Consider the following 12,570-nt stretch of genomic DNA (forward strand, 5'->3'; position numbering starts at 1 on the left):
AGGGAGGGTGGGGGGCACTCAGCAGGGCCGGTTCAGAGACGCTTTAGCTCTTGGAATAAAGCTGTTTCTGAGTCTGGAGGTTCGGGCGTAGAAGGCCTTGTAACATCTGCCAGAGGGAAGTGGTTCAAACCGTCCGTTACAGGGGTGTGATGAGTCTTTATGGATGCTGACGGCCTTCCTGAGGCACCGTGTGTGGTAGATGCCCTCCAAGGCTGGTAGCTCTGTCCCAATGATCCTTTGCGCTCTGTGGACGACGCGCTGAAGAGCTCTCCTCTCCGCCTCCGTGCAGCTGAGATACCACACAGAGATGCCATACGTTAATATGCTCTCTGTGGTACAGCGAAGGAAATAGGCAACGTTTTGGGCCTGAAGGAGGGTTTCGGCCCAAAACGTTGCCTATTTCCTTCACTCCATAGATGCTGCTGCACCCGCTGAGTTTCTCCAGCTTATTTGTGTACCCCCCCATTTCTGTAACCGGCTTCTGTCTCCGCACCAAAGACCCCTTAGGATAATAGTGCGGAGACGGAAGCCGGTTACGGAAATAAAAGTTATTTGGTAAAATCTTCTCCATATTTTCAGAATTGTAATTTATTAACACAAACTGTTGCCCCGCAACGTTGATTACACTGCGAGTCGGGTCGGGTCCGGTTACGGAAATGGAGGAAAAAAAAGGCCCACGTTACGTTACGTTACGTTACGTTGCGTTGCGTTGCGTTCTACACGTCAGCCCATTGCATTTAGCAGGAGTGGTCTATCTTGCTCCACTATAGGATATTCACCCATCATCGAATCCAAACCAGTTCCACCGCCCGGACCGCAAAGGCGACTGCGTGGCGGCGTCCACTAGGTTAGTCTAACTTCACCCAGTCAGCCAATGGAAGGTCCAAATACATCGGGTGCACTTTGAAGGAAACCATGGGTGTGTTGTCGCGCGCATGCTCAGTTGGGTTGTGAAGGCGGAAGAGGTGCCTATTTTTTTCGTTCGAAGAGAAAATATTGTTGTCTGCAGCTTGTTCGATTCTCGGAGGCGGGCCCATATTGGGCCCGGGTCTCCTCCGTCAGTTAGTGTTCGTCAGACGTGCGGTGACGGTCGTGAGAAGGGTGTGTGTGTGGGCATGAAGCGAAAAAGGTAGGAGTCATTTTAGGTCACGGTTTACCCTCCTACCCAGCTCCCTATATTTGTCGCGGCGCTGTAGAATGTAAAGCAGTTAAAACTTAAGTAAGCTTTTACAATAATATGCCCGCGAAATTTAACATTATTATAATTTACAAACGAGAAAAGTAGACACTGAGAAAGCCCAGAGTGATTTTTTTCTTCTAAAAAAAATCTTAAAGCGATGTATTATCGAAATGCTCATGAAACTATATTTTCAAGCAAATTGGCAGGAGGTGAGATTCAATGCAGGACTGAGGCTAGAAGTCGGTATGGTTTGTTATGAGAGTTCAGAGGACAGAATAGAACTGACATGGAGCAGGAAGGACTGCCGGATTGAATAAGCGAGTTCGGTATTCTGAAAAACGCAAGGAATCATGGGATTTGCCAGAGGTCATTCACCATAAAGAAAAAGCGAATGAAGAGCGGGCTGAAGATAAATGTGTATAAATTCTTCTCTTTATTCATAATTTATGTGTAAAATATATATTTAATCTGAGGATTGGGGGTGCCGTGTGGTCACATTATAGGAAAATTAATGTATTCCAGACTGGAGCACAACAGATGGAGCACAACAATGATAGTTTCTCAGTCGAATATCACTATTCTGCTAATTCCAAGGCAATGGAATTCTTTAGCCTTTCTATAATACGAATGAGCAATGAAATGCTTGCTTCCAGAGAGACTCCCATAAATGTTCAACTTCAAAGGAACTGGTAGCAGGAGAGCGCTGTGTAACAGCGAGTGAGAGGGGGGCAGATGCGAGGGAGAGACGGGAGAGCGTGCACACAGACCAGTACCTCATCCGCAGCCAGAATCGAAGCTCGGTCCCCGGCGCTGCAAGCGCTGCCCAACTGCCTCTTGCATTGTCCAGTGGCTGTCGGCTGGTGCCCCATGGAATAGAGACCCAGCCTACTCAACCTCTCTCTATAACTCACTTCCTCTCGTCCTGGCAACATCCTCGTAAGTCTTTACTGAACCTTTTCAAGCTGGACAATATCTTTTCAATAAAATGGTGCCCAGAAATGAAAACACTGTGTTCTAAATGCGGTCTTGTACCACGTATTTTACTGTGGAGAAAGATATGAAGACTGGGGCACTTTTAACTGGGGACAGTTAATGGAAGTGTCTTGAGGACAATTGTTTGTCTGTGGCTTATATCAATGATTTGGATGAGAATGTAACATGCTCAGCAGGTTTGTAGATGACACAAAAGTGGGTGGTATCATAAATATTGCAGATGATTAACAAAAATTGCAGCAGGATTGTGATTGCCTGGGCAGGTGGGCTGTGGAATGGTTAATGGTTACAGATAAGTGTCAGGTGTTGCATTGGGGGAAGTCTAACCAGGGCAAAACCTACACAGTGACTGACAGCTCTCGGGCGTGTTGTACAGCAGCGGGATCTAGGGATGCAGATTGGTACATAATTTCTTGAAAGTGGCGTTGTGGCATTGTTCCTTGGGTAGTGGTCAAGGAGGCTTTTGGCACATTGACCTTCATAAATCAAAGTATGGACTATAGAAGTAAGGAGGTTATGTTAATAGTTGGTCAAGACATCGATGAGACCACATTTGGCGTTTTGTATTCAGTTTAGGTCACTTTTATAAGAAAAGTTGTTCTTAAGCTGGAAATGATGCAGAGAACATTTGAGGATGGCGCAAGGACTCGAGGGCCCTAAGCTATAGGGAGATGTTGCACAAGCTAGGCCATTATTCCTTGGAGTGCAGTAGGATAAGAGGTGATCTTATGCAAGTGTATAAGATCATGAGGTGAATAGATAGGGGTGAATGCATAATCCATAGTAGGGGAATCAAGAACCAGGGGGCCTAGATTTGTGAGGGGAATAAGATTTAATAGGAACCCGAGGGGCAACGTTTTGTACACAAAGGGCAGTTGATATATGGAATGACTTGCCAGGAGAGGTTGGAGCAGGTACTATCACAACATTTATAAGAAATCTGGATAGTAACAGTGACATAGGTTTATAAGGATATGGATAAAATGCAGGCAGGTGTTGATGGGGCATGATGTTTGCTGTGGGCAAATTGGGTTGAAGGACCTGTTTCTATGCTATATTGCTCTATTTTGCTTTGCTTGCAAGATGTTATGTGTATTTCCCTGGAGTGACTGAAAGCGGTGGACAGCAGGAAGTCAACAGTGACCTCGGACTGGTATGTGTGTTGCACCAGCAAAGGGTATTTTGCGGTCCAAAAAGACAGAACTTTTCAAACAGCTGCCATTGAAAGACGACAAGAAAGGTAAGGTCGTCTTATTGCTACAGATAAGCATTTCGCAATAAAACATTGTTGGCATTATGCCTGGACAACGCACGCTGAATTTGCAGTATTATGTTGTATGTGGTAAGGCATTGCAACATTTAAATATTGCAAAATTATTTTGTAGTACAACTGCACCACACCCACTGATTTTCCATTATTTAATCTCCATTACATTCTCAAAACTCTAATATATTTATTAAACATGATTTATTTCATAAACCATGATGACTTTAATCAAGCCAGTGAATGTTTTACCCAAGTGTGGTCTTTACATCATTCCTTTTTTTGCATATAAAAATAATATCTTACTATTTATAGGCGCAATCATTCTTAATTTCAGGAGTGGAGGAATAGTAGATTACTCTTAACCAATATAAAAGGGTCACCACATTTCCAGTGCCATTTTTAGAATTTAAGTCAAATTTTTAAAAAGGCAGTCTTAACTTGGCCATCAAGGCTGGTGGTCAGTGATTTTGTAGCTATACTTGGGTCAAGTAGAGGTCAGGTCCTCAGACATGCAGAAAATACATGCATTTTCACCATTACTATTGTTAATTGATGTGCAGCACCAAATTTCTCACCATTCTTGGAATGGTAGGTGTGTATTTGCCACCTAATTTGTTGGTTTAAAGAATTTTGGAAGATGATCACAAATCCGTTCACTATTTCCAAGAACATAACATTTTGTACTCCTGAGATGCAGATCATCATTAATTGGGCATTTGTTAACCTTTAGCCCTTTTAATTTCATTTGCTCTATTTATTAATCGTGATTTTCTTTGTTCTTCCCCCTTATGATCTTTTATCTCCTGAATTTTGTATGGTTATTTTGTATGTTGCACTGCCTTCATAAAGCATTTTTTTAATTTTTCATATTTTCCCGAATAATTTCCCTGTTTTTGATTAGGTGGGGGGGGGGGGGGGGGTTCACTTGAGTTCATTTATTTTCTCTGCTTCACATGTCATGGAATATTTTAGTCAGTCTGCATGTTTCGTTCAAGCTTATTCTCATTCTATTATTTCCACCTTAATAGTTTTGTCATCTTACTGAATTTTAAAATTCTTCTAAACCTTTGGTGCAGTTACATTTTCTGGCAATGTTATGTGCATCATCCGTGGATCTATTACTATACATAATTTCCTTTGGAATCACAGTTGTGACATTTTTGCCTTTTGACCATTTTTTTCGACGAGGCTATTAGACTTCAGAACTAATTACTTATTTTACTCATACATCACTGAGGTGCTTCCACATACTCTGTTTTAACTCTGCCTCGTGGTTATTTTGTGTTTCCTTGGGTACTGCTTCATATTGCACCATTTTGGTGTTTTTTTTAATTTGCTGTGGTAAATGCTGTTTCTATCTTACTAGATACTGTTTACTTTGACCTTTATGCAAACAAGGAATTTTATTGTACCCTGGCAGATAAGACAATAAATTAATCTGGTATTTGCAAATCTATTTTTTAACTATGAATTGAAAATAATAAAACAATAACGGAAGATGCTTGAAATGGGAAACAAAAGCAGAAAATTCTGAAATATTCTGGTCAGATTGCATTGGTGAAAAACTAAGCAGTGTCTGAAACTCTTCGTCAGTTTGCTTCCATCTGCAGCAATTAATTAAGCAGAATAAGGGGTAAGTCATTTAAAACTGAGATGAGGAAAAAACGTTTTCACAGAGTTGTGAGCTTGTGGAATTCACTGCCTCAGTGGAGACTGGTTCTCTGGATGCTTTCAATAGAGAGCTAGACAAACTCTTAAACATAGCGGAGTCAAGGGATATGGGGAGATGCAGGAAGGGGGTATTGATTGTGGACGAACAGCCATGATCACATTAAATGGCGGTGCTGGCTCGAGGGGCCGAATGGCCTATTCCTGCATCTATTGTCTATCGTCTATTGTCAAGATAAGTGATTTGCCTTTCTGGGCAGAGAGACGAATTGTCTTCACCCAAATTGGAGTGTATTTTTGGAATTCCTCCACCGTTGATGACCAATGGATGCACAATTGCTGAATGTATTAAAAATAGAATTTTGTATATAATGGGATTTTGTGTTCATGCAGGAAAGTGGCACTGAGCTAAAAGATCAGTCATAATTTTACTGAATGAAAAGGCAGTCGTAAGGAGTTAAATTGTTTAATACTGTTCTAATCTATAGTCACATTGAGATATGCATTCTGCACCTTTAAGTAATTTTTTTTTAATGTAATACAGCTTTTTTTCCATATTTATATGGTTTTGACTTTTGTATTCTATGAGAGCAAGCATCTCTTATAGTGGTTGGGAAGGGAAGATTTGATGCCCTGTTTACAATAGATATCTTGTCATCAGATCTCTGTCTAATTATCGTGATTGCATTTACTATAGTATCATAATCACCGTTTGGAAGTACCATTTGCCCATCATGGCTGAAAGTTCAAATGAGACTCCAGTACCAAGATCTGCGGTGAAAACAAGTATGTTCATTTTTTCTTTGAATCATAATGTCTGTTCTATCAAATAGTGTAATTGTTATGTGTGTAATTTTATATGCAGGAAGAGGAACTGAAATGGATACTAACGATAGTCCTTGCGTCATACAGCATGGAAACAGGCCCTTCGGCCCGACTTGCCCACACCGGCCAACATGTCCTATTTGCGCTAATCCCATCTGCTTTTGCTGAGTTTTGTACCAGGGTGGAAATGTTAAATGCTGTAGGGGATAACTCTAAGGTGAGAGGAAGAATGTTTAAAACAGATTTACATCAATATTTCTATGCAGAGTGGTAGGTGCCTGGAACTCACTGTCAAAGAAAATAAACACGTGATGGCAATATTTTAGCTATTTAGCCAGGCACTTCAAAGGGAAAGGATTGGAGGCCATATTCACATGGGAGGGCTGGTCCCCTAACGCAATATTCCACCTCTCCACCAATTCCAATATTGGTGGCCAGTTGTGGGGGCTTTCTGAAGCGCTACTATGGGTGTTGCGGGCCGAAAGGACTAGTTTCCAGAGGGCTTGTATGGACATTGTGGGCCGAATGGATTCTTGGGCTGGCAGCTCAATCACTCGGGCCTGGTGGGCTGGCAGCTCAGTTACTTGGGGTTGGTGGTCCGGCAGTTCACTCACTCATGGCTGTTGGACTGGCAGTTGGTTGACTCGTGGCTGGTGGGCTGGCAGTTGATTGACTCATGGCTGGTGGGCTGGCAGTTGATTGACACATGGCTGGTGGGCTGGCAGTTCACTCACGGCTATTCCTTGAAATTCCATTTCCAGCAGAGTGCAGGCCACCAAATTCAAATGCAATTTCATACCATTTCAAGCAGAGTGCAGGCGACCAAAATGCAAATGCAATTTCATACCATTTCAAGCAGAGTGCAGGCCACCAAATTCAAATGCAATTTCATACCATTTCAAGCAGAGTGCAGGTCACCAAATTCAAAGGCAATTTCATACCATTTGGCCCCCCACCGGAAGGGCCATTACCTTCACCATGGTGATTAACAGGCGAGAGGACCAATCGGATGATCTCAAGATATTTTTAAACATTCATAACTTTTTTTATTTTTCATTGATCGGAAAAGTCCTCGGGGCTGCCTCAGCGACAGAGGACTGAGTAAGATGGGCCAAAATCATAGTGCTATATGGTAGCGTTTTTTCTAAAAGCAATATATAGCGCATGCAAAAATCATGCAATGGTAATAGCAGCAAAACTGGACTAAGTTAAGTACTGAGAGGTAAAGTTACTTTTAAGAATTATGATCACAATTCATCATTTTTTTGATGACACAATGGGGATATATGTGTTGGAATGTTCTAAAGCATGTCTCTTCCAGTGATTACCTAGTCAAACTCCTATTGCAAAATTCCATCCTGGCTTCAGAAGGAAGAACATTTTGGGAAAGAAAAGGCCATTAAATGCTTATCAATTTGACGTGCATAAGTCCTGCATAACACGGGTCAAGTCCGGAAACCTCAAACCCTCCTACCTCAACGACGGTGGGGTGGTAGGAGGTTACTGTTTTCCATTTTTCCACTTTCAAGTGCACAGTGCATCTCATCAAGTTGGGCCATAGCATGGAAGTTGGGCCATTTATGGTAATAGACAAACTGGGACTTGTGGACATTAGATGAGAGTCTAGCAACCATAGGTCATATCTGGTTGGATAGAGTTGATGTATGAAAATCATTACCTTAATGCTTTCGTTATTTCTTCAATGAACACAGAGGTATTGGTATGATGATCATGCCACTTCATACAATTTTTTGGAGGCATTGTTGGTTCCTCTCTAGACTGTTGAGGTGTTGTTCGCTAATCATTCCCGAATTCCTGTTCGTAGCAAAGGGCACAGATGACAACTCCATTGGAGCAACTGAGGTATTGTTCAATTCTTGTTGCTAGGAAGATGCAAGTGCATTGGCTAGCTACTAAATAGATTAGTAGGAATGGTTCTTCAAATGAAAACAATTATATTTGCCAGAATAAATAAAGATTTGGGACTATTTTCTGAGTGGAAATTGATATAAGCATGGAAAATAATGAAGAACCTTGACGGAGTGGTTGGTCAAGGTTAAAAGAAATCAAGCTAAGATGACATGAAGAATAATTTGTTTCCTGACCATAATACAGGGATTACGGGTCATTCAGCCCATCCATTATGTGCCAACCATCAAGCATCTTTTGTTTGAAGTATATAAGCAACTTGGACATAAATGTTGGAGGGTAGTTCTTTTTGGAGTTCTGCAGTTATTATACAAATTGAATCTATACCAGCACTCTGGAGAGCAATCCCACCTGTCCCATTTTGTTACCAATAGTCCTGCAGTTTTTTCTTCAAATCCCTTTCAAATCTAGTTTTGAAATAATTTTTTTTTTTCTGCTTCATGAATTTTGAAAAGAAATAGTTCCAGATGATCAACTCTCGCTATAAATGTTTTTTCCATGCATTGTTCTTGTATCTCTATCATAGCTGCTCATTCTTAGACCATCACATAGTGGGTACAGCTTTGTTTCTCAATCTAAAACTATCATAATCTTGTACAAAAGACAGGTAGGTGGGCAGAGGGGATGCGGTGACTCTGGTAAGAAACAAAGTCAATCGTTCACAAGAAACTGCATAGGATCAGAATATAATAGAATCCTTATTGGTAGAATTAAGAAACTGCAAGAATAAACTGAATTTGATGTGAGTTATATACTTGCCACCAAATAGTAGGCAGGTTGTAGAGTACAAGTTATATCCAGAGATAGAAAATGCATGTAAGAAAGACAATGTTACAGAGGTCCTGGGGGACTTCAATATGAAGGTAGACTAGGAATATCAGCTTGGTACAGAATCCTAGGAGAAGGAATTTGTAGAATGCCTGCGAGATGGCATTTTAGAGCCATTCGTGACCGAGCCCATTAAAACAGAAGGCAACTAAAAAAGCAATGAGGAGAAACGATGACATATGAATGCAAGCTAGCAAATAATATAAAAGAGTTTGCTGAAAGTTTTTCCAGGTATATCAAGAATAAAAGGGAAGAACGGACACTGGGCCACTGGAAAATTACGAAGTAGTAATGGGGATAAAGAAATGGCCGACAAACTGAATAAGGTTTTTTCGTATCAGTCACCACAGTGGAAGACAGCAGCAACATGCCAGATATTCAAACGAGTCAGGGGGCAAAAGTGAGTGCAGTTGCTATTACTATGGAGAATGTGCCTGAGAAGCTGAAAGGTCTGAAGATGATGGGACACCTGGACCAAATGGACTATGCGCCAGGGTTCTGAAAGGGGTAGCTGCAGAGTTTGTGGAGGCATTAGTGATCTTTCAAGAATTGCTAGAGTCAGGAATGGTTGCAAATGTGACTCCACTGTTTAAGAGAGGAGAGACTTCAGTGTTTAGTAAGATTTTAGAGTTGATTATTCAGGATGAGGTTTAGGGGTACTTGGAAGCAGATGATAAAATAGGCTGGAGTTGGCATGGTTTTGTTTAGGGGAGGTCTTTCCTGACAAATATGATGTAATCTGTTGAAGTAACAACCAGGATAGGCAAAAGTCAGTCAGTGGACGTTCTTTACATGGATTTTCAGAAGCCCTTTAAGGTATGTGAGGCTGCTAAACAAGATAGAAGCCCATGGTATGATGGTCAAGGTACTAGCATGAACTGAGGACTCACTGACGAGCAGAAGGCAAAGTGTGGGTATAAATTGAGCATTTTCAGGTTGGCTGCTGGTAACTAATGGTGTTCTGCAGAGGCCGATTTGGGGTCCATACGTATGTTAATGATCCACTATATGTTAATGGTCCACTATATGTTAATGATCTGGAGGATGGAATTGATGGCTTAGTGACCAAGTTTGCAGACAATACGAAGATAGGTGGAGGGACAGGTAGTGTTGATGAAGTTGGGTGTCTGCAGAAGGGAACAATTGGCTGCTGAACTGCAGCATAGCAAAGTGTACGGTTATGCACTTTGGTAGAAGGAAAAAATGCTATTAGACTTTTTCTAAATGGGGAAAGTGTACAGAAATCAAAGATTTCAAAGAGACGTGAATGCAGGATTTTCCAAAAAGTCAATTTGCAGACGAAACATGTGGGAAGGGACTGCAGATGCTCGTTTAAACCAAAGATAAACACAAATACTGGAGTAACTCAGTAGGTCAGACAGCATCTCTGGAGAAAAGGAATAAGTGACGTTTTGGTCAGGGAAAAGGGAAACACGAGTTATAGATGGTGATATAGAGAGAGTTATAGAACAAATGAATGAAAGATGTGCAAAAAAAAAGTAACGGTGTGGGCTGGGTGAAAACAAATTACCGACAATGTGACTCAAGATGACTTTAGAACTTGTACAGCAATTTGTGTGGGGGAGGGACAAGGAGAGAGGGTTGACACAGTTATTTGAAGTTGCAGAAATCAATATTCATACCTCTAGGTTGTAAACTGCCCAAGGGAAATATGAGGTGCTGGTCCTCCAATTCGTTTTGGCCTCACTGACAGTGGAGGAAGCCCAGGACTCAAAAGTCAGTGTGGGAATGGGAAGGGGAATACAGTGTTTGGCAACCAGGAGATCGGGTAGTCCCTGAGCTAAGGTAGCAAGGGTTTTGAAACATGAATTTTAATTTATATTAATAAACATGTGGTATAAAAGGGGTGAACCAGAATGGATTTGTTGCAAAGGACATTAGTTTGACGTGATTTGAGACCTAGAACAGTACAGGAACAGGCTCTTCGGCTCTCAAACTCTTATCTGGCTGCACTTGATCCATATCTCTCTATTCCCTATATATCCATGTGGCTATCAAAAAGCCTCTTAAAAGCCATTATTGTTTTTGCCCCTATCACCACCCCCAGTAGCGTTCCAGGCACTCACCATCCTCTGTAGAAAAAAATCATTGATTCGCATATCTCCTTTAAACTTTTTCCTCTTCCTTAAAGCTATGTCCTCTAGTGTTTGATATTTTGGTACTGGGATAAAGGTTCTGACTATCTACCCTATCCATGCTTCTCATAATTTATATTCATTGATCGCAGGAGAATGAGGGGTGATCTTATTGAGGTGTATAAAATCATGAGAGGATTAGATCGGGTAGATGCACACTTTTGCTCAGAGTAGGTGAATCGAGGACTAGAGGACAGGTTTGAGGTGAAGGGGAATAGATTTAATAGGAATCTGAGGAATAACTTTCACACAAAGGGTGGTTGGTGTAGGGAACGAGATGCTAGGTAGTTGAGGCAGGGACTTTCCCAACATTTAAGAAACATTTAGACAGGTACATGGATAGAACAGGTTTGGAGGCATATGGACCGAACACGGGCAGGTGGGACCAGTGTGGCTGGGACATGTTGGCCGGTGTGGGCAAGTTGAGCCGAAGGGCCTGTTTCCACACTGTATCACTTTATGACTATGACTCTATCAATTCTCTCCTCAACCTTGACATTGATAATAATGCAGAAAGTGCATTGTGTGGTTTTTCAGATGGTGAGATTTGCAGAAGCCCCCAGTCTTATTCTAAAGGGAAATAAGGTATCCTGTTAACTCATTGTTAATGTTCCATTTTTCTGCATATGTTCACAGGTCTGAGGATTGCATTCATGGAATTCTTGGCAAATTGTGATGATTATAAACTCTTCAGATTAACACAGTTTTACCGGGACTGGTTAGAACAGGCAATTGAAGAAGAGGTGAAATCAATTGCCTTGCTTTTGAAAGAGCAGCAGCAGATCACTCAACAAGAACGTTTGGTGAGTGACACAATTTGGTTTCAACCATATTCACAAAACCAAGAGAGCATCAGTTTAAGTACTGCAAATGTATGCTGCAAAGAAACAGGCCAGAAAACCTGAGGAATTTAAAACTGGGAAAGGCGACCATTTTCAGCTGCTTCTGTACTGAAGTAGAGAGTGATTTGATTTACCGCGTAAAAATAATTTTATTTTTGAAGAAAAGGGGAAATCAAATTTGGATTAAATAATTCAAGCAAAGCGCCTGTGAACTTGGTTCAACTGAAGGAACTTGGAGATGGCACTGATATGTGCAAAAATGTAATGTATTTCTGAGCAAACATGTAAATGTTTCATTGTCATATAGATACAACATGGACCAGTCCTTCGATTCACACATATTTGCACTAATTCAACATTAATTCCATAATCTTCCCCATTCTCAATCGCCCTTTCTCCCTTACCCCGATCCCACCAGTTACCTATACACGAGCTGCAAATTTGCCCTATGTGTAGCAATGTTACAAAATTTTGAGATTTTAAAAATCATTCTGCAATTTATCCCGTCAGATAAAGCATAAAAATAAGTTTAATTTGACACCTAATTTACTTTCATATCTCAAGTATTTAAAAGGTTATGGCCATTTTCATACTCAGAAATTAGCATCTATTGATTTTCTATGGACATAACAAAAAAGCTGTGATCGTGGACAGTCAAAAGCCCATAACTTTCTTAAAAATTAAGAGAACTGAATGAAATTTTCAGTTATCATAGATTGAAGCATTCTGAAACAAATATAAATCAATCTTACTTGGATGACCTGAAATTAAAGCATATAATTAGTTAGTTACCCAATTGGAGCTAATTTCAAACTTCAATTACTAGATCTAAACATCTATCTATTTCTTAATAAATGATTAACATTTTTAAATAGCCTAAGT

At 40.8% G+C, this 12,570-nt stretch overlaps 1 protein-coding gene across 2 annotated transcripts in view; it reads left to right on the forward strand.

The window, feature by feature from the left end:
* The first annotated feature begins 895 nt into the window (after positions 1 to 895).
* Positions 896 to 12,570, forward strand: part of LOC129708753 (NACHT, LRR and PYD domains-containing protein 3-like) — a 30,347-nt gene continuing 18,672 nt past the window's right edge. Inside the window, exons 1-4 of one of the 2 annotated variants that reach the window (XM_055654715.1) lie at positions 896 to 1,129; positions 3,257 to 3,413; positions 5,806 to 5,894; positions 11,483 to 11,649. In XM_055654715.1, coding sequence (XP_055510690.1) covers positions 5,843 to 5,894; positions 11,483 to 11,649 — 219 coding nt within the window. In that variant the 5' untranslated portion in view covers positions 896 to 1,129; positions 3,257 to 3,413; positions 5,806 to 5,842. The remainder of the gene's footprint in view (positions 1,130 to 3,256; positions 3,414 to 5,805; positions 5,895 to 11,482; positions 11,650 to 12,570) is intronic. The other variant, XM_055654716.1, reaches the window with a different exon arrangement.

Source organism: Leucoraja erinacea, chromosome 24 (assembly GCF_028641065.1).
Source record: "Leucoraja erinacea ecotype New England chromosome 24, Leri_hhj_1, whole genome shotgun sequence".
In the NCBI taxonomy this organism is placed as follows: domain Eukaryota; kingdom Metazoa; phylum Chordata; class Chondrichthyes; order Rajiformes; family Rajidae; genus Leucoraja; species Leucoraja erinaceus.